General features: G+C 36.4%; 1 protein-coding gene across 2 annotated transcripts in view; it reads left to right on the top strand.

Moving 5' to 3' along the window:
• Positions 1 to 13: 13 nt before the first annotated feature.
• The window catches only part of DMXL2 (Dmx like 2), a 47,964-nt gene continuing 26,100 nt past the window's right edge, over positions 14 to 21,877 (top strand). Inside the window, exons 1-15 of one of the 2 annotated variants that reach the window (XM_015638696.3) lie at positions 14 to 154; positions 8,156 to 8,281; positions 10,032 to 10,103; positions 10,793 to 10,871; positions 11,724 to 11,880; positions 12,258 to 12,324; positions 13,064 to 13,242; positions 13,562 to 13,745; positions 15,036 to 15,210; positions 15,984 to 16,217; positions 16,325 to 16,602; positions 16,783 to 17,479; positions 19,140 to 19,261; positions 20,323 to 20,412; positions 21,746 to 21,863. In XM_015638696.3, coding sequence (XP_015494182.1) covers positions 68 to 154; positions 8,156 to 8,281; positions 10,032 to 10,103; positions 10,793 to 10,871; positions 11,724 to 11,880; positions 12,258 to 12,324; positions 13,064 to 13,242; positions 13,562 to 13,745; positions 15,036 to 15,210; positions 15,984 to 16,217; positions 16,325 to 16,602; positions 16,783 to 17,479; positions 19,140 to 19,261; positions 20,323 to 20,412; positions 21,746 to 21,863 — 2,665 coding nt within the window. In that variant the 5' untranslated portion in view covers positions 14 to 67. The remainder of the gene's footprint in view (positions 155 to 8,155; positions 8,282 to 10,031; positions 10,104 to 10,792; positions 10,872 to 11,723; positions 11,881 to 12,257; positions 12,325 to 13,063; positions 13,243 to 13,561; positions 13,746 to 15,035; positions 15,211 to 15,983; positions 16,218 to 16,324; positions 16,603 to 16,782; positions 17,480 to 19,139; positions 19,262 to 20,322; positions 20,413 to 21,745; positions 21,864 to 21,877) is intronic. The other variant, XM_015638697.1, reaches the window with a different exon arrangement.

Raw genomic sequence — 21,877 nt, 5'->3', positions numbered from 1 at the left:
CCCGCCACTCGCGCGCGCCCCCGCGGAGCCATCCGGGTCCCGGTGGCGCGGCGGGGCCGGGGCCGCGATGCATCTGCACCAGGTGCTGACCGGCGCCGTGAACCCCGGCGACAACGGGTACTCCGTGGGCAGCGTGCAGGACACCCCCTTCACGGTAACGGGCGCCGCGGCCGTAGGCCCGGGGACAGCGGAGGGAGGGGGAGCCCGCCGGGCCGGGGGCGCTGCGGGCCGAGCGGGGAGCGCCTGCCGCCCCTGGCCAGCGCTCCGTCCTCTGTATCAACCGGGAAACCCCGGGTGTGTGTCCTCGGATTTCGCTGGGTACTTCTGTCTGTCTGCCCTTATTTTTTATTTTTTTTTTTAATGTATTTGTGTGTGTTTATATATCACCTGCAAAGCGCACACAGTCAGTTGCACTGGGGTTCTGACGAAGCCTGCCCGCTATTGATGAGCGTCTGCCTCCATTACTGAGGTTGATAAAACACAAATTTGTGAATTTCTCCTCTCAAACTGGAAAAGAAACAGAAAGAGATGATAAAGAAATACACTAAATGAATTTCAAGAGGACCGTAGTTTATAAAACAATCTGCTTCTCATTCACAGGCTATTTTTGTTTATTGTCTATTTCTAATGTCGATTTCACTCCGTTAGGTTATGAATGTTTGGTATGCTTTGATTTTAGTGGCTGATCAGCTTCTGCAGTGTTTTCCTGCTGCCATCTAATCAGTATCTTATTCTTTGGGAATCAATTGTCTTACTGCATTTTATATTAACAAGATTATATCCCAGGCACAAACCAGTTCCAAGCAATATTATGCAGAGCATCCTTTTTGGTATAAGATAAATGTCAGCCGACTCGTGAAACATTTAAAGCTTACAATGGATTATCACAGATGTATTATTTCAGTAATGAATGCTGGAGAGTCTTAAGAAATAAAAGGTGCCATGTTTGTCTTTATTTTCCTGGTTCTGCTGCTATGCAGCCATACTGCTATTAAAGGGGCCTCTGTTACTTTTGATATTTATATAAGAAGTCATTTACTCGTATTCCCATTCTAAAGTGCTTCTTTTTACTATGACAATTTGAAAAGTCAATCAAATTGTATTATGCAACACAACTTTATGCTAATTCTCATCAGTTTTGATAACATCAGCCATGAATCATAGGGTGTTCTGTGGTTTATACAAGAATTTTCCAAGAGCAAAAGTAGCATCTTCCAAAACAGTGCAGGATTGCTTGGTAGGATGTTAATTATGGAAGTACGTATAGCAGACCATGCTCTGTTCTCTGGCTGCTGTATCCAATTTTTTATAATACAGTAAACAAGGAACTAAAGAGACAAGTATGTATTAATAAATGTGTTTTCTGGACTTCCATAGCTGTAACTTTCTTCTTTGCTTTTTCTTCATTCTCTGTATTCATAGTATTATTTCCTGCTCTTTTAGGCCTTTATCCTAGAGTAAACTGTACTGCTAAAAACTGCTGCAGATAGTCTGGGGTCTTATATCCAGATTCTTAGGAAATGGCTTGCCTGTGTGCCTTAGTAGAGTCATAATCTACCATTGACTGCAGGTGGTTCATTAATGCCTAACCTCAAATTCTGTCATTCAACATCACCTGTAAGGATGTAGCTTCATGCCCCCAAACCACAGATCTGTTTGTTGCCATAACTTCAGCTCAGATCCTGAGGCAGGTTTTGCAGTTCAGGTGACAGAGCCTGACTCTGCAGACCTGCTCTGAAGCCCCAGCACCTGTCAGGCACTGGCACACAGCACCAGCAGAGCAGGGAGAGGGCAAGGGACATGTGTACAGCACGCTGGGAATGCATAGGTGTCTGTGGGAATCCATAGGGCTATGGTACAGGAGCTGCTGTTTGTGTGCACGTGTGCCCACTCACATTTTGGTTGATGTTTGGGCATTGAAAATGCGTGAGAATGGTTCAAAATTGCTACAACTGATTCATCACAGGCACTTGAAAATACAGGTTTTTTCTGTGAAGAAATGAATCACTTCTGTTAAAAATACTCCACTTAACAGCAGAATAATGGCTTGGGTACACATATATAACACAGTAGTTAATAGTTTTGGAAGCATTTCCCTTTTTTTTTTTTTTTTTTAAGGAGGAGTAGAAGAAACTTCCTCTTGAAATGAATGTGTTTTAGATGCCTAAGTCCAGCAATCTTAGGATTCTGAGAGAAGAAACACATTTTCTTCTAACCTGATTAGGGACATTGCAATTCTCCTTTGTGGTTTTTCCTTGGCTTGTTTACATGACTCCTTGCTGGGGATAAAGGTAAGCTTTTAATTCCCAAGTCAGTGTAGCTAGAGGTAGGATGATAACACAGTCTGCCTCAACTTTTTTAAAGCTTTGGTAAAAGTCATCTAGTTATTCTGAGAATGAGACAGGGAAAGGAATTTTTCCACTATTTTTTTCTCTGCCTGCTAAAACAAGTATTAGCAACTCCATAAAACTATAGAGATCCAAAAAAAAAATAGAGACAGGTGTCTGTAGGTTGGCTACAAAGGTTTTGTCAGTGCTTATTCTGAAATGTGCAGGATCCTTTCCTCCCTCAGCTCCCACATCTGCCTGCAGCACTCCTAGCATGTATCCAGCCTTTCCCAAGGAAGGGTGAGGCCCAGAGATGAGTGGTGTGCCTGGTGGATGCTGGAGCTGTGTTGTGGCCAGTGTGGTAGAGGGGGTGATACAGGAACAAGTGTTGGAAGGGTGATTAGGAGCAAAATAGCTGCATAATGCTGTGTTGTACCAGACAAGCTCCTCAGCCTCCTTGGTTTGAGCTCTGGAAAAGACACTGCTCAAGCAAAGGGTTGAAGTACTGAGTGAGGGAAGTTCTAGGAATAATTCTGTGCAGTTTTCAGCTTGCTGTTAGTTCATGCTCTCATTTTAGCAATATTGTCAACTGTGTTCCACAAGTGAGTTTACAGAACTTGTAACCTTCTGGTTGAGGGTTGAGCTTTAAGCAGAAAGGCCTTACAGCACACACCCTCCTTGACAGAAGAGGTATTTGTACCTCACAGTCTAACTGGCAGCTAAAAACCTTTTAAAGGTAGTAAAATGCATTTTTCAAATCACAGCTGATTTCACTTAGCTTTTGTTCAGAAAGAGCTGGTTAAGCAGCTACAGCAGAATGTAACTGTTTCTAAGGTTAGTCTGGGCTTAAAAATAAATAGATAAAAATAGCTATGTCATTTACCTAGAGGCTGGATTCTGTAAGTATAAAAATTTGAAGTGTCAGAGAAACAGGAAATAATATTTACTCCTGCACTAATGGCACAAAATACAAAACTATAAACATTCTTAATGAAAAATCAGAAGGTCAGATTTTAGGGGTATCTGAGAACTTTGCTGATAAAAGTGAGAAAAAATTCATTTATTATTTTTCATTTTTGAAAAGGACAAGTTTCTTAACATATTTCATGCCAGTACTGACACTTAGCCTAGAGCTGCGTGTGGTAAATTTCAGAAGCTGTTGCAGATGAGTCTTCCACACCCCTGTAAATGTTTTCGCCTCATTGAAACCAGTAAAATCTTCATTCACACAGATGTCCACAAGATAGAGCAACTGAGAATAGCTTTTCTCTTCTGTGTAGGGTTCTCCTACTTTTTCACTATTTCATCCTTCTTATTTGCAAATCCCTCTCAGTTATTTATGACTATATATATATATATATATATGTATATATGTTCTTTACTGTTTTTATGTAAACTGGATTAGAGATGCTTCATATCTAAATCCTTAGTTATTTTATCTCTGTATGTTTAAGCATGTTGTAAATTATTTAATCATGAATTTGTCTGAATGTCAGTTTAGGAAAGCCTGTTTTACAGGCCATGGGCTAGTAGTAGGTTAGTAGTTGTTTCTCAATTATTTTGTTAGTTTGCATTAAGTGTATGTAATTCTAGTAGTACTTTGAAGGAGGAGGGGGAGGAAGTGTAAGTGTTGTGTCCATTGATGAAAGTTTGGAAACGGTTCAGAATTCAGGTGTCTTCATTGCTAAGCAGAAGGTGGAGGAATTTCTGCATCATGTTTAATGTCTGTAGCCAGAAACTTAAAGATGGGTGTTGTTTTACTAGAGGAGTCCTTTAAGCCCAATACAGACTTTCAGGTTTCAATAGATGTTTTAATTTATAGAATTTTGGATGTTCATTAATTTTATTTTTTTAAATACCACTGTGGGCTGATTCTGTTTCCTCCACATCATTTACCATCTTGAAATACCTCTGCATCCCTGATAGTACACACAGGATCTTGAGGACTTGTGTTTTATTACGTTTATTACTTATGCTAAACTGTAAAGAGTTACGTGTTTTATTACGTTTATTACTTATGCCAAACTGTAAAGAGTTGCAGGTTGTAGAAAGAGAATTTTGTTGGTTTCTTAATACAGAGAAAAATATTTGTATAAAGAAAAAACAAGATGAGAATGTGAAGGAATAATTGTTTCTCTGTCTCTTAGTTCCAGAAGCAAACTGGAAAATATGAGCAAGTGAAAAAGACAGAAGCATGTGCTGCTTTCATATTATCTGAAAACTGAGGATATGGCATAAACTCTTACACTAGGACACAATGTCCTACTTCTGTGTGGTGCTCCTGCATTCAATTAAAGCTTTGTAATTGTTCATTTCAGAGGTCCCAGATCTTGACAGATAGAGCAGACATTGGCAAACTACAGCTTAGTAGCTGATTATGGATCCTGCAAGTCATCCTTGCATTCTGGCAGTTTTGCAACTCCATTTAATTTTCTCCTTGAAGTTATCAGTGACATTAGAAATGGAGGCTGGCAGATACTCCATGTGGGTGGTTCTTACTGCACTTGTTTTGTTCAGTCACTGCTCATAATTCTGTTTATTTAAGAGCTCTGTGCTGCTCACATCCATTACAATATCTCAGTGCCTTATTTTTCAGCTTTCCTGTCTGAATGGCTTACCGATTTTCCATTACTTTCATCAGGTTAGGCAGTCAGACTGCTACCACCAACATTGTGGCTGCTATTTCTCTGGCAGGAGAGACCTGTGGTGGCACAAATGACCTCCTGAAGATGTCAGCTGAATCCTTAAGAAGGAACTACTGATGTTAAATATTACTACACTTCCCTGTTCTTTGTCACTGTGGGGTGTTTGTGCTGCATTATGAGTATAAGGACAGAAGAAAAGAGGATTTAACAGAAAAGTGTTCTCTTTAAGTAAAAACATCTTAATATAAAGTTAATATAAAGTTAATATAAAGAAGACATCAGAAAAGCTGCTTAAAAGCATCAAATGGAAAACTTGTTTTTAGGCATATAACATGAAATATGAAAGTATCTTTCAGTACATAAAAGTATATGGACCTTTTTCAAAGACGTATTCTAATGACTTCATAAAATCATTTCAAGATTTAATATACCTTCAAGAAATAAAACATTCTCAGAATAAATATCTACACTCAGAAAATGACTCCAGAACCAAGGGATAGCAGCAATTGCTCTAACATCCAGCTGAAGGCTGGTGTCCTGCTGCTGGCAATGGGTTCTGCCTATGCCCCTCACCAAGGGATCCCCTCTCTTGGCACAGGACACTCAGGTTGCTGAGTCACTTGTTGGTGCAGCAGTAAACACAGGCAAAGATTAGGATGGCTACAAGTGACAGTAATAAGATCTCACAAAGGAAAAAGATCTCTGTATCTTGATGAATCTTTCAAGGAAAATAAATCTACTATAAACCACACTTAATTTTTAAAACCTTTTTACTTAACTTTGTAAAACTAAGCTACATAGTATAATTAACTGGAAATTTAATGCTTTGTTGGTGGGTTAAGTGCAGGTGGAGGACAAGAGAGATGAAAAACTAAAATATTTCAAGAGAAAGACACTCAATTCTTTTGCTTCACAGAATAAACAGACATAGCCAAGTATAATATATTTTCTGTTTCATGCATTATGAGCCATACACACACATACAAATGGGCATGTTTAAGAACACTAAGCATAAGGAAATTGAAAGTGTTAAGTCTTTTCCTTTTATAATTTCTGAGACACACATACATGTCTCTTGCCAATAAAATTGCAACTAATGATAACTTATGTATAATGTAGTTTGAAATTTGCAACTCAACTTATGAATACCAACAGTGAATAGGGAATTTGAAAGGTTTAAGTCCTTGTTTTAAGTGGATCAGCACCTCTTTTTATTTAGATAATTTAAATCACATCTTTAGTAGGTTTGTATTAGTAGTTATGAGGAAGACTGTTGAAAAGAAGATGAATCAATTCTTTTCTGTTTTAATATGCTCACCCTTTGAAGTTTAAGTAGGAGAATCAATTTCTCGTATTAGAATTCTGAATAAATTATGGGGAAAGAGGATGTGCTTTTATTTTCCTGTCTATTTCTGGGCATTCACATCCTGGTTTCAATCTTTTTTCTTCCTACTAAGGAGCCTATACTGTTTTGTCCAGCATTCAGCACTGCTGGTGAAGATTGTTTTGTAAAGAATCCCACTATAGAAACAGGAAAGCAACAAAACAAAAGGACTTTCTGTTTAATGCCAGAACTTATTTCAGAATTTCATCTTTCATTCTCTTACATTCTAGAAATAATCCTATTCAATTTTAATGATAACTTACTCCCTTCCAGACTGGGTCTAATAATCACATAGCCTAGTCTTCAAGGAGCTGGGATATTCTGCTGCACAGATAATCTCCCTCCAACAACCTTTTAGCAATCCTGCTTACAGTGTGAATCACCCCGGTATCAGTTCCTCAGAGCTTCCCAGAACAGCAGGGTGGGTTATTATGTCTCAGACAGCACTGTGTCACTCTATTTTTGTGAGATGACCTTGGGAATCTATTAGACAATCTGTCTTAGCTGCAGTTTTCATTTTTGTGTGTACAGTTGTATGGTGTGTTAATTTCTGGGCACTGAGTTTCTGTCTTGCCATTCCTTTCTGTTCCATGCAGTGACGTACTTTCACTAAATTAAGCCCTTTTTTTTTCAGCCTTTCTCACTTGTTGCTCTTTCCCAGGAGAATTAGAAGTAGACATAGAAAGTCATGAGACCTAAACTGTCAGCTCTAATTCCAGTGGTTTTCTCACACCATTATCTTAATGCGACCACCGAGGGGCACTGGTGATAAATCAAAACAAATACAATTCTCATACATTTACAATAAAATAGCCTTTAAACTGATTGATCTCAAAGGAGAGGGCAAGGGCTGACTCAGTATTTTGGAAGTGGACAAGTTAAAATGGTAAGTAATTTTGTACCATCTGAAATTCCCTGTAGAGGACTTGTGCTCTGCCTAACTCAGCTGCTATACTACCTACTGTATTGGAATCAGTGGAAAAGTTACTTTAAGGAAAGAGACTTCCAGCTCTAATTGGTTACTGCAAAAGGCTTAGTGGAGATTGATCTTAAGGAGAGATTTCTGTGCCTGAATGCAGGAGCTCAGTGGGACAGATAATCTGGAGTGATTAAACTTTTTAGAACAGGTGAAAGGTTGGCAGACAGGTATATATTTATCCTGCCAATAAAAAGTGCTTCAAGCTAGCACTGTTCTATAGCTACTACGTAAACAAACTCTTTAGAATATAGAGTATATTGCACAACAGTATATCCAAAAGAAATCTTTGTTGTTTTACATTCTTATAGTAACGTGCACTTCTTAAAACTCAGAAAAGCCCAGAAATTACATTCTTCTAGAAAAGAATCACTTAAAAATCTTGATTAAAAAAATAATAAAAATGGCAGGGGGTACAACACACACCTATTGAAGAAACGTACATGCAAATTAAGAAATGCTCCTGGCTTGACTGCCTTGCTCTAAGATGCAACAAGAATTGGAGGAGGGGAAAAAAAGAATTAAAACCTAAAACAAACAAAATAAAAGGTAAACAGAGAGCTCAAGTTCTCAGTTTAAGTTTGGGTGTTTGGTTTGTTTTTTTACTCTTTCTGTTTGCTGTGATTTAAACCCAGTGGAGTAATGGACCTCTTGCTACTTTGTTTCTAATTGTTGCTCATTGAATTAATTATTAACAAATCCGCTACATTGTAACTGATGTTTTTGGAAGCTGTGACCATCCCAGTAAAACAGAAAGTTTAACAAGTGTTCAGTTAGTTTTAAAATAAACATTTAATTTTGTTTCTTTTTAAAATTGTTTCAGGCATATGGCTCTGGTTGTGACATTGTTATTCTGGCAAATGACTTTGAATGTGTACAGATTATTCCCGGTGCTAAACATGGAAACATCCAGGTCAGTTGTGTGGAGTGCTCCCAGCGCCAAGGCAGGGTAAGGATTTTAATAAATCTGTATAGAATTTTTAAAATTTGAGAACTCTAAATTGAATAATTGAATGACAACGTAATACATTAAAAGAATAAAAGAGTTAATGTCACAACAAAGATCACAGTTTACTGATCTGGGGCTTTCTGAGTAACACCTCTTGTGTTAGTCTTATTCTTTCAATTTAATAGTAATCTGGGGGAGGGAAGAGGGTCGAGGAAACAGGAGACATCTTATAACAAAGGATTTTTTCCCTTTCTGGGATCTGCAATAAGAGGTGTCACAAAATGTGGGCAGATGCATTAGTTAAGTACAGCATCAGAACTGGAATGGTACTGAAATGGTGGTTACTGTCTCCATTTTGTATGCTTCCATCTAACTAAAGAAGAAATGGATAAACTGTTTATCTAACATATATATACACATATGGGTGTGTCTGTGTGTCCTGCAAAGTAATGAATTTGAAATACTTAACTAGAAAGGCTGCAGCATGTTTAATGTGTTTAGAAGTGCTACTCTATGAGCTGTTGTAACTGCATGGCCCCTTGATTTGCTTTGTGTTGTCATTTTAAATCCCTAAACAATGCTAGAGAGAGAGGGTAGAAAGAGGAGGGGGAAAAATTTTCTAGGAGGTCCAGTAGTGCAATGAGTAAATTTTGTTTGTCAGTTGCCACTGCTGACTAGAATTAGCTGGGTAAAAATTGGTACAGTGTTGAGGAAGACCTAGTTAGAATTGGGGAAGATTGAGTTGGCAGAGCCCTTGAACTTCAGCAGTGCAGTCCCAGTCAGAGTGGGAGAGAGATTCCAGCTTCAGAAATGGTCCCTACCAGACCACCACAAACCCCTGGGTGGTTTTGCATTCAGGATTCTGAACTCACGGTCTGTTCTTTACTTTAGGACTGAATCTGTTGTTGCAATCTTCTCTCCCCCTCCTCCTAAGGAAGAAATATGATTTCATAATAAATTTCGTTAAACTTTTGCATCATTTCTGTTTTGAGGAAACCAGATCCTGGATGGGAAGGACTTCTAGAATTTTATTTTTTTTCTTTTAAAAGACATTTTATCTTTTAAAAATCTTTTTAAAAAGAAAGAGGGATTTTAAAGATAGTTAAAATACTTAAAGAATATGAGTATTAGGAGCAGGCTGAGATAAATACCTAAGAAATACTATGTTGTGTTTAGAGATTTCTGTGAAATAAATGGGTGAAAGAAACTGAGGGGTTCAATGGCATATATACTTCAATTTTTCTCTTTACCATTTATGTTGTGTCAAAAGGTATTTGAATGTTAAAAATAGAATTGCATTTCTTTCTACTTATTGTAAGTATTAATTAGTGATTTAGTGATACAAATGGAATCTAGGGACACAGACACTAATAATTAATGCATTAGTTAGCTGTGAAGTACACAGGACATGAGCAGAAGCAGTGAAGGCATCAGCTTTCTCGTATGCATTAAGAGTAGTTGCCCTAGAAGAATATACCACATCTGACTGTGTTAGTGCCACTGAACAAATTATCTGCCCTGTTTAGAGGTAAAATCTGAAAGCTGGGCTTCTTCAGGAGTGAGTTCTTCTCAACTGCCTTAAGAAAATATACCTATAACACAGTTAATTATATTTCTATTAATTTCACTTTTCAAGAACCCTGACACATAGAAGAGGTACAGGAAATTCTTTAGCTATTTTGGAATACTAATTCCACATGTCTCCCAACCTTACATTTTGAGTCTCCAACTTTTTTTTTTCTTTCCCCAGATTGCAGCATCATATGGAAATGCTGTTTGCATTTTTGAACCACTTGGTATAAATTCTCATAAAAGAAATTGTGTAAGTATGTATTTCATATTTTGCATTCTGTTTAGGCTCTTAGAAGAGGCAAAAGTCTGTCTGCAAGTTATTTTTATTATATTATGTCGGCAAGCAACAGATTGATGGATAAACAGTTTCTACCATTTATAATAAAACTGGATGAGTAGATTCTTCCACTGAAGGAACTGAATTGTGAATTGCACTTCTCCTAAGTTCCCAACATCTTCTTTTTGAGCCTCATACTAGAATGACACGGTGACAAGCTGGTAGTTCTTATTTGAAGAGGTTGTCAGAGGCACAGTGCAGAAGTACAGCACAGACTTGTTTAGTGCACCCAGACTTGTTTTAACAGCACAGCCATGGCTGAGCACTCGAGCATTAAGGATGTTCTCAAGCAAGTTTCACAATCTTTGTGGCATCTATACTGCTATCCCTTATGTTCCTTTAAATCTATGGACACAGTAGTTCAAAGTAATCTACAGATATATTTGTATGTGGGGTAGGTCCAGATCTGGTTTGCTGGGCACCCTGGAATCCGTTTACATTTTACAAAACAATTTAAAAGCATATTAAAAGTACATTCAGCAATCTACCACTGAGTACTTTTGCAACAGGCTTAATAGAAATTTCATATAGAAATAAATACCAATATCTTTATTTTTTGCTGTTGATGTGAGAATTAATCCTTGTCTGGTTTTATGCTACAGCAGCTGAAGTGTCAGTGGCTAAAAACTGGGCAATTCTTCCTCAGTTCTATGACCTACAACCTGGCCTGGGATCCTCAAGGTAGTGCATCATTTGTGAAGCATTTGGTCAACATTTATAATTAGAATTACTTGAACACAAAATATTTTTAATGTAATAAAGTGAGAACTTGAATATGCAGATTTTAAATTACCTCTTCTCAGGCAGCGTTGCATAAAATGTGAGGCCACAGTTAACATTTGCCAAGTGCTTGAGTCTCTTATGTAAGATCTTAGTTTGGGAATCACAGTGTTAACTGACTTAAATTATCACTAATAATCATTTAAATAGAACTTTAGCACAATTAAAGTCAACAATCTACTGGACATGGATCTTTATAAGATGTCTGTGTATTTATTTGAGATGTGAATGGCTATTGTTTGCAACATTTCATGGTAAATACTATTCTATGATTCAAAGTCACCAAAAAACCTTGGTGTTCTTTCTTAGAAGATACTAAGACAGCTACTATAAATATAAATAAATAAATATACATAATAAAATATGTATATTTTTATTATATATATATATATATGTGTGTATATATATATGGTATATCTATGGTGTATATATATACTATATATACTATAAAATATATATATTTTTATAGTGTGTATATATAAAAGCATATATATAGTGTGTACATATATATAGTGTGTGTATGTGTAAATGTGTATATATATATATATATGCTATAAAAGACATTAAAAATTAATAACGTTTTAATAAAACCAGCTGGGTGAGATGATTGAATACCCTATCATATTTTAAATGGACTAAAATTTAGCTTTCAACCTGTTCTGGATAATTCACAACAAAATATGATGAGAGGCTTAATCTTTGAACATGCCTTTGTCATCCTGGTTCCACAGCTTTGGTATCACTCCTTTTCAGGTAACAGGTTATTGACAGCAACGGACTTTTTGCAATTGTGGGCCCCTCCATCTGATGATATTCTAGAGGAAGATGAAGATGATGATGCCAACAATCAGATCAAGGATGATAAAGTTCTCCCAGTTCTAAATGACTGGAAATGTGTCTGGCAGTGCAAGTGAGATAATTTTTGTTTTAAGACAAATTGCAATGCAACCTCACCTATATTTTAAAATGTGCTTTTAAATACCCTAAAATTCAAGCAATGTAAGTTATTTTAAATAAATTATCCTCACTCCTGTTGGGTCTAATCTAGGCTTGCTGTACTTAAACCAATCTTTTGAGCTATTTTTCCAATAAAATATGAAAATACTTTTATGTTCCTGCTTTTCAAAAGTTGTGCTTAAAGAAACAACTATAAAATACTTAATCTGAATTTCACTTAATTTAATATTAAATTTAAATAATCAACAGTTACACTGAATCAACTGAATACCCATGAAATAATATTTTAGAATAAATAGGCCTTACTTAACTTGCTCTTGTGTTCTGTAGGACTGCAACATCAGTACATTTGATGTCATGGTCTCCTGATGGTGAATATTTCGCAACAGCTGGGAAGGTAAGGACAAAAAGGTATAATGGAGTTTTTGCAGATTTTTCATTTGCTTGACAAAAGTAAGTAATATGAATAGTCCTGGGCCATACATTCTATTGTAGTCTTAGAAAAGGTAAATTATGATCTCATGTAATGCTGTGTTTTTGTGTAATTCCATGAATTTCAGCAGCAAGAAATTGGATTTATCTATGTACTCTTACTGAATACATGAATGACAGTGATACAGACTTGTTTGTATGTGTTATATATGTATATATTTGTTTTTTTCTTTTAGATGTAGTATACTTCTATGAATTTTCAGATGCACATAATCAATTTTTTACTTCTGTTGAAAGTAATGAGATTGTTATGATAGAACATACACATTTAAACTGGTATAATATGCACATGTCTGGATAAATTAGAAAAGGTTTTTATTTAGTGAATTTTAGGTTCAGTTATCAATTCTATTTCAGTTTGCAATATTTCTTGTTAAATCACTATTCAAGCTAAGTTTTCAATTAATAATTCTCTTTAATGTCACCCTCTCATTTGAATGTTTCATTTTGGTTTACAAGTCTCAATAGGTAAGCAATTTTTGCTTGCACTTACTGTTAGTTAAACAGTGAGATGAATTTTAGTTCTGAGGCAAGTTTTTACGAACAATACCAGAACAGCAGTTTGCTTATTACTTGAGATTATCTTTTTGTTACCTTTTTAATTATGGCTACCTAACCCCCTGGTTTTTTATTGCTTTACCTAGGATGACTGCCTCTTAAAGGTTTGGTATCCTATGACTGGCTGGAAGTCATCTCTCCTGCCCCACGAGAATGAAGAAAAGAAGAAATGCTCGGAGGATGTGCAGTTTTCCTTTGTTTATTTGGCGCATCCCCGAGCAGTGACAGGATTTTCCTGGCGGAACATCAGCAAGTACATGCCCAGGTTTGAAAGCTGCCTTTTTTCAAAAAGCAAGCCAGCCTTTGATCAAGTGGTTTTTTTAATATTCTGCTTAATGTTTTGCCATCAAGAGCATGAGATTTCTCTTCTTATACTTTCAAGAAACAAGGCATACCAACATCTTCCCATAAACTTGTGTATCACCAAGTTTAATAACTGTAGTCATGTTAACATTCAGTTAGGAGAGAAGCAGAATTTAGATAAAACAGTAACTACTAAATTCTTGTACACTCCCCTAATTTCTGCTGTGTTCATGTAGCTAATTGAGTTACCCAGGCAGTAATTTTGCTGTCTCTGCCATCAGGGGGTTGGTCTGTAATGTGTTACTCACGTCATGCATCGATGGCATCTGCCGGCTGTGGGCAGAGACGCTGTTACCTGAAGATACTCTCCTGGGGGAGCAGATCTGTGAAACCACCACTTCCAGCATCAGCAGCACCATCTCTCAGTCTGGAAAGCAAAAGGACACTATACAACATGCACTAGAGGTACATGTAAATAATTAATTTGTTAAATTTTTATTTCACGATTCTTAAAACTTCAAATATTTATGGATATAAAGCTCTAAGAATGTGTATTGTGCAGTCCCTATATGCATAACAGAATAGCCTGAATTATTTCATATCAGGTTTTGAAGTCTATTGCTAAACCTAAACACTGGAAAAAGCCAGAGACTGCAACTCTGCAGCCAAGCACCGTGTTTTTAAAACTCAATTTATTTTTTCTATAGTTAACTAACAGTGATGGGAAGAGACAATGTTTAATGTGGAATAATAATGGTGGTTTCATTCTGATTGGGTCTGAAAGCCTGCAATTATAAAGACAATGAAAAGAGTAAAACTTTAACTTAGTTACTTCATTTGATAATTTTGTTTCAGTGACAGTCTTATATTCTTAGTGAGTCTATTAAGTTTACAGTAAGAGAAAACCTATCTGTAGAAGCAGCTGCTCTTGGTCCACCTTAACAAGCACCTTTTTCCCATGAGAAAGTGCATACCAATGATTATCTGCAGCCATAAATACCTATGTGAGAATGTTTTAATTAAGCTGTGTGGGATGTGTGAGAGTGTCCGAGATAAAGGAGCAAGAAACATCGGTTCTGCCATTTAGTTGTGTGATTGACTAATCACTGGCTGCAAAGGTGATCCTTCTTGTGCACAGAAGGAACATACAATTACTCAAGTGTGTTTAATAAAGACAATCCTGCTAGATGACAAAGTGGTGGTTTGTTATCCTCATTTGCTACACTATCAATATAAAACCAAGGAAAGAGAGGAAAACAAAAAAACACCTCACCACCCATTTGTAGACTATTACAATTAGACCAAGTTTTTATTTCTTAAATATCATGGCTGTCAATATCATGGAAGCTTGGGACCAATTACACTTTGGGCTGTTAAATCAGTTGTCACTTTACGTGTTCTCAGAAATTTTCAGTCATACAAAAATAATTCATTATAAAATTATGTCGCAAAAGTTGCTGCTTTTAGATTGTTTTAATCTTGTTCATGAATGTGGTGTGTAATCCTGTGTATGTTTGTGGTGTTGTTGAGTACGTATTAAAGGAACTTTTAGAAGACTGTTAAGAGAGCTTTACTTTTGGGTAGATCTGATGTACATAAGTGTTTCTAACCTGTGTTGAAATCTATTCAAAATAATCCTTTTGAAATTAGTCTTCATTTCTTTGGTAGAAAGAAGCTATAGGCTTTATATAAGTGTAACTTTTCAACTTAGAGTGTTTTTGGTATTTATTAATTTATTTTCTATAATTGCAACAGACAATTCATCATTTGAAAAATATGAGAAAAGGACAAAGGAGATCTTCAGTTCTTGTCACCCACACGGATGTACTGCCAGATCAGCAGGGCACTCACGAAGTTCAGCGTCACATTTCCCATCAAGCAAATGCACTTGGTCACTTCCACATAGCTGCAAGCATCAACCCTAATACAGGTGAAATACAACCATTTCTTAGACTGCAATAATGTATTTGCACAACATGAAAAATAAAGGCAGCTGAGATGCACATTCTTTTATTTGCCAAATAGAGGCAACTTGTAGGAGGTCAGTTATTTGGCATAGAGTCTTTTAAGACAAATTAAGCTGAATTTATTCTGGATACCTTCAGCACCTTTGTGAGTAAATTAAATTCATCTTTGCAGATCAGAAGGCAAAAGAAGCATAAATTTCCAGTCTGATTGGTGTTTGATTCTTGGGTTTGGGGGGCCATGGTATATCATGAATAGAGTAATTGCATCCTATAAAATGTAGTGATTGAAAAAGAGTTTTATCAGTGTCTTTTGGTGGGAAACCAGCTGCTTTTTATAGAATAATGCGGAATATTTTTAAAGAAGGAAAAGACTAAAGAGCATTAACATGCTTTACCTAAAATCCATACATCAAAGGCAACATTGCAACATATGAAACTGAGCAGTTAGAACCACTAAATATCATTTACCATTCACCTGAGAATAAATTTTCATGTAAATTTATTGACCTTAAAATATCTTTACTGGTTTTTGTACAATTGGATGTAAAATCTTGATCTTTACCTATTTTAATCTTGCAGGCACAAATTATGTCATACCTAAAATAAGTGAAATGTGCATGTACATACATATATGAATAAAAAGATGAGTGGTTAATGTATAGCTTAATATCTAGCTTTATATACTTTTATATAGTTTAATACATAGCTTTTTTTTTTTTCTTGAAAATGTCCACAGATATTCCTTCGGTGTTGGCTGGAACTGCTTTTAATACAGATGAAGGAAGTGGAGGCTTTGTCGTCCACTGGCTGAATAATAAAGAATTTCATTTTACATCCTCTATTGAAGTATTCATGCAGCATCTAAGACAAATTTCAGAACAACAACTAGAACAAGATTTTGATATTGAAGCTGAAGAGGAGGAAGAAGCAGAAGAAAAAGAGAAAGGCTTACACATGAAGTTAGATCATGGTTAGTAATCTGGTTAGTTCTGAGCTACTAGCAGATTTAAAAATACTGTGTTTTGAATGGAAACTGGTAGGGAAATCTTTGCATAAAATGGCACATTTCTGTTGCAGATTTGTCTATAGACAGAGAATCAGAGACAGGGACTGGTACAGGCTCTTCAGAACATGAAGATGGAGAAAGAGAGGGAAGCCCCAAAACATCTCTGCTAGCGGGCCCACGCCTGCCTCTTCCGACAGTTTTGTTAGACCGGAAAATCGACCTGCTCCTAACGGAATGGAACAGGAATCCAGATATGCTTTTTACTATCCATCCTGTTGATGGTACCTTTCTGGTGTGGCATGTGAAGTATTTAGATGAATATACTCCAGGCATCTTTCGACAAGTTCAGGTATGGTATATTTGAAATGGTTTTATTATTTTTGATGTTAACAAACATTGTCCTTTGCTTTAGAGCTGAACATCAGTAGGAATTTCATTTTAAGTACTTCCTGTAAAACAGCTAGCATTTGTTCAGGCTGAAGCTGAGTTCATATATTCTAACTTTTTTCCTTTTTTTTTTTTCTTTTAGGTTTCATTTTCTTCTAGGATTCCTGTTGCATTTCCATCTGGAGATGCTAGTTCCCTTAGCAAAAATATTATGATGTATGCCTGCCCCGTCTTTGTAAAAGACAGCAGCAGTGCTGCACAGCAGAAAACAATGGACTTTCCAGATAATACTCTAGCAAATAAAGGACCAAGCTTTGCCCAGGACAGTGCAAAAGTGAATATAATTTCTCCTGTGGTAATGATGATTTCCAAACATATAGATGGCTCTCTAAACCAATGGGCAGTTACTTTTGCTGATAAATCAGCTTTCACTACTGTGCTAACTGTATCCCATAAGTTTAGGTACTGTGGACACCGCTTTCACCTCAATGATCTGGCCTGCCATTCTGTTTTACCACTGCTGCTGACATCTTCCCATCACAATGCTCTGTTAACTCCTGAGTCAGACACTTCCTGGGACTCCGACAGGATAAACAGGATGATGGATCCCATTAAACACAAGAGAGGTTCTTCTAAGCAGCAACTTAAAAATGCAGCAACCCGTACATTCCATGACCCAAATGCAATCTATAGTGAGCTGATTCTGTGGCGAGTAGACCCCATAGGACCTTTATCCTACACGGGAGGAGTGTCTGAGTTGGCTCGAATTAACTCTCTTCACACCTCTGCTTTCTCTAACGTAGCCTGGCTTCCAACACTAATTCCCAGCTATTGCCTTGGTGAGTATACCTGGCATGTTTCCATACAGAGTTAACTCACGTAGAATTAATTTGTTAAAATAAAGTACTGTTTCATTTGGAGTATATTTACTTTAACTTTTCAAAAATTTCCTTTTACTATGCAAATTAAGCATTTTTATTTCATTTGTGGCTAAGCTACTGCAAAACACTTGCTGTGGTCTGAGTGTTTCTGCAGTCCCTGTGGATCAGCTGACACTCAGAAACTCCTTTGTGTGAGTAAGCACTCCTTGCTCCTGCAGAGAACAAGATGCTGCCTTTCCCCAGCGCTTCAGGCAGCTTCCTTGAGTGCTCTCTGCACTGATGTGGTTTGCAAATGCAGCTGTGCTGATGGCTCAGGGTGCTGGCCATGTGCAGGGGCAGTTGAACAGAACTAGTATTTGGGCCACCTGAACATCAGAGTTACTGGGGAAGATTTCCAGCCAAAATTGGCATTATCAAATTCCTTTAACATGCTGACTAAAAACTGCTTAGGAGGTCCTGAAACAATACTGAAATTCTTCAGACCACCAGAAGCTTACAAAAGCCCGGTTGGAACCCAGGATATTTATAAAGAAACAGACTGCATTAACTTTACAGAACTGCAAACAACACTTTTTCAGAGGTCAGACTGTACAATATCTGATGTGTCATGGCCTTGGGCAATTTTTCAGTTTTTGCTTTTAATTTTAGGGCTTTCCATTGCAATTAAGAAAATTACTTATACAAATGTTACTCTATCCAGCCACACAGATACTAATTTTCTAATTATCACAAAGATGCTGTTAGAGTAGTTGTCATCTTTGTACACAGTACTAAAAGCCATTTGCGCTGTGGGTGTAAATTAAATTTTATATTAATGCCTGGTTATAAATACATAATATATTTGATTTAAAATAAAGCAAATTAATTTTCTCTGTTTACATAGTAACATTTTGGGCTGTCTCTATCCCACAAAGTGTTCCAAATACAAGTAATGAGCTGCATCCTTGTAGTTTAGAAGAAGATGTATATCAGAAAAGAACATCTCATGTCAAGCCTATTGTATATACTGTTGAGAAGCAAAAAGACACTTAAAATTTTTCATATTTTATTTAGAACTGTAGACAGATCTATTTCTCCCCTCCACTGTTATATTTGCACTTTCAACTGCAAGCCAGAAGGGAATATTCATAGTAGTTAATTTTATGCAAAGAGCTTAGAGTCAGCAAACAAGGAAGAAAGCTATGGCTGAATAGTTTCCCCTTAGACCCTTATCCTGAATTGTGTGTGACAACCTTGGGAATCTGGAGTTGGCTCTTCCAAGCAATTCCCTGGAGGTGCCAATGAATCAGACATCACCAGAGTAAGGAATGTAGTTCCTTAGGTTCCCTTAGCTGGAATACAAACTGGGACTTGTGTGAATAGTATTTGAAAGCATACATGAGATCAGCTTAGATTATTGAACCTTTTTCAGGAATTCCAGTTACAGTCATGAACAGAAAGGAAATTATTTCAAAGTTCAAATGATAATGTATTAACACACACATTTGCTTAGGTTTTTTGCTTCAATGCTTTATGAAAATTATGTTTGAAGCATTTTCATATACTAAGAATTGTAACAGACTACCTGATACCAGATTGCCATTTTTTTCATCATGAAATTTTTTGTTTCTTCTATAAGGTACCTATTGCAACTCTGCTAGTGCTTGCTTTGTTGCATCAGATGGCAAAAACCTGAGGCTCTATCAAGCTGTTGTAGATGCACGAAAACTTCTGGATGAATTATCTGACCCTGAATCATCTGTAAGTTTTATGTAGCAATGGTTTGGTTTGAAACTGTTAAAGTACAACTACATAATTCACTTTTTCCCCCTTCCAGTGGTTTGTCTTTCTTTAGTTCTGTGTGATTTTTGTGCCATTCCATGTATAGGATCTTATGCATTACACCTTGCATAGTTGCATGTTTTGCACCTGTCTGTAAGCATTAACAAAAAAACCTGCAGCTATTATTACCAAAAGTGTCTGCACTGAACCAAAATGTTCCATACAAGTTTCCCCAACCTTTGGCAGGTGGGAAAAGGAAAAGTAGGATTTCTTAGTTTGTCCTCTCAGAAAAGGAGAGTTAAGAGCAAGAGGGAAGATAAAAACAGGAGAGCGAGACTGAGATGCAGCTACATCTGTATATGAGGAAGGGCAGAGATGTGGGGTATAAGGGAGTCAGCTAAGGGTCATATTAGCTTTTTTTTTTCTCCAATAACCAATTTTTTCATTCTTTTTATCTTTCATTTCTGTAACTTTAGGAAAAGTAAAGCCTGACCTTATACTGTTACTGTATGAGGAAACACATTCTTAAATTTTTCCCATTCTACTGTTATTTAATAAACCGTCCTGCAAGACAGGTCCTGTCAGTATTCAGATCAGTCTAAAGGATCTGTTCTAGGAGCAATGACTATGAACATTCCACCAAAAATTAATAGAACTTTCAGCTTATATATAAGCTGTACTGATGGAGTTTTTTACATGTTGTGACAAAACCTTGAAGCTTGAAAAAGAAGTGAAATGGTATATTGTTTCTCATTGCACAGATACATTATGTAGTGTTATCCAAGGATAAATCTTTAAATTAGCAATATTTAGCTTCCATAAAAACTGGTGTTTCATCCCCATGATGAGCTACTGACTCACAACAGTGCACATGCTTTGATAAACACATTATTCATGAGTGTCAAAGTGACAACTGCAAGAGCTCTGTTATGGTTTGTGCCAACAAGAAAAATTGAAGCATCAGTTTATCATAAGCAACTGCAATTTTCTTCTGTCCAAAGGAAAAATATACTAATTCTACTCATTTTTCTCTGTTTCAGAAACTTATTGGGGAGGTGTTTAATATTGTGAGCCAACAATCTACTGCTCGACCAGGATGTATCATTGAGCTTGATGCCATAACTAACAAAGTAAATAAATGGTTGACTCTTTAAGGGTATCATATAAGGGTGTTAATAACTTTGTTTGTTAATTACCCTAATCTTTTGAAAAGACATAAAAGAGATGACATTTCTCTATGGTGACAATGACTGCCTTGAATTTTTGTGAATATTGAGATACCTTAAATATTTTACTAAGCCAGCTTTCTCTTAGCTGCTAAGAGCTCAAAGTTCATTTTTAGAGGAAAACAATATTTTCTAAGCATAATTATTGAAGAAAAAAAGCTTTACTATAGAATGGTTTCCATGGTATCATAATTTAAAGGAAATAATTACAATCCCCTCAAACCCAAACAAACAAAAATAACTTTTAAAAGCCCAAACCTAAAAATTAGATCTAACTGTCAAAATGTAAGAATGATAGCCAAGTATGACTTCAAGCTTTTTGTGTTGATATTGTAAAATAAATTTATGAACACACCTATACTTCTCAACCAATGAGCATGTAGGATAATTAAACCACCTTCTTAGTCATTTGGATGATATATGCTGCAGTGCTGTTTTCTGTTAGCAGCCTGTGAAAACAGTGAGTTTTACCAATTTTAATTTGGAAACCATGGGGTTTTGACATATATAAGTAAGTATTTCTCTACTGTCAATAAATTTGTATGTCTTTCATGTATCAATAGCACAGAATCTCCAAATTTAAGTTCAGATTTACAAAACATTTTGCTAGAATTTTTATAAATAAGTACAGGGAATACCATCTTGTTTCTCTGGCCAAAAAGGTGTTTTGCAGCATAACTTTGCCATCATTGTATTTTGGGGATGTATTTTTCCTTATCAGCAGGGAAGGATTTCACCATGAGCAGCTTTCTCTGTAGCGAGGTAGAGTTACTGCAAATAAATACGTTGCTGTCTGAAAAGATAAATGTGAAGATATCTGAGAGAAGGAAAATCTGCAATTTATTCCCTTTTTCAGATTTCCCAAGCAATTCACTGTAGACATGTCTTCCCACTGAAGTGGGATAAAAGTCTGAGACTTTTTGCTGCTGTTACTTATTCAACACCAAAGAAATAAAAATTAATCAGATGCTAATTAATCTGTCAATAATTGCAGCAAAAGTGTTATTACAGAATTTGTCTATTCTGGCAGACCTCAGTGAAATTATTTCAATATAGAAATTACGAGTTCTAGAACATGCTGTTCATAAGATGAAAATATTTGGGTTTTCTGATGAAAATTTTAAGCTTTATAAAAGCAACTGTTCCTCGTTGGTAGACAGATTGCATAATAATAATTGCATTAATACCAAATCTTACTGTACTGTTTTGAAAACATAACAATTGCTCAATGTTTCAGTGTGGCTCAAACACACAATTGCTTCATGTCTTCCAAGAAGACTTCATTTTGGGATACAAACCACATAAGGAAGATGTGGAAGGGAAGGAAACTGAGATATTTTTCCAGCCATCACAAGGTAAACCTTAAACT

Source organism: Parus major, chromosome 10 (assembly GCF_001522545.3).
Source record: "Parus major isolate Abel chromosome 10, Parus_major1.1, whole genome shotgun sequence".
NCBI classification, from domain to species: domain Eukaryota; kingdom Metazoa; phylum Chordata; class Aves; order Passeriformes; family Paridae; genus Parus; species Parus major.
The sequence above is the reverse complement of the archived record's forward strand: the minus strand, read 5'-3'. Positions and strand labels throughout refer to the sequence as shown.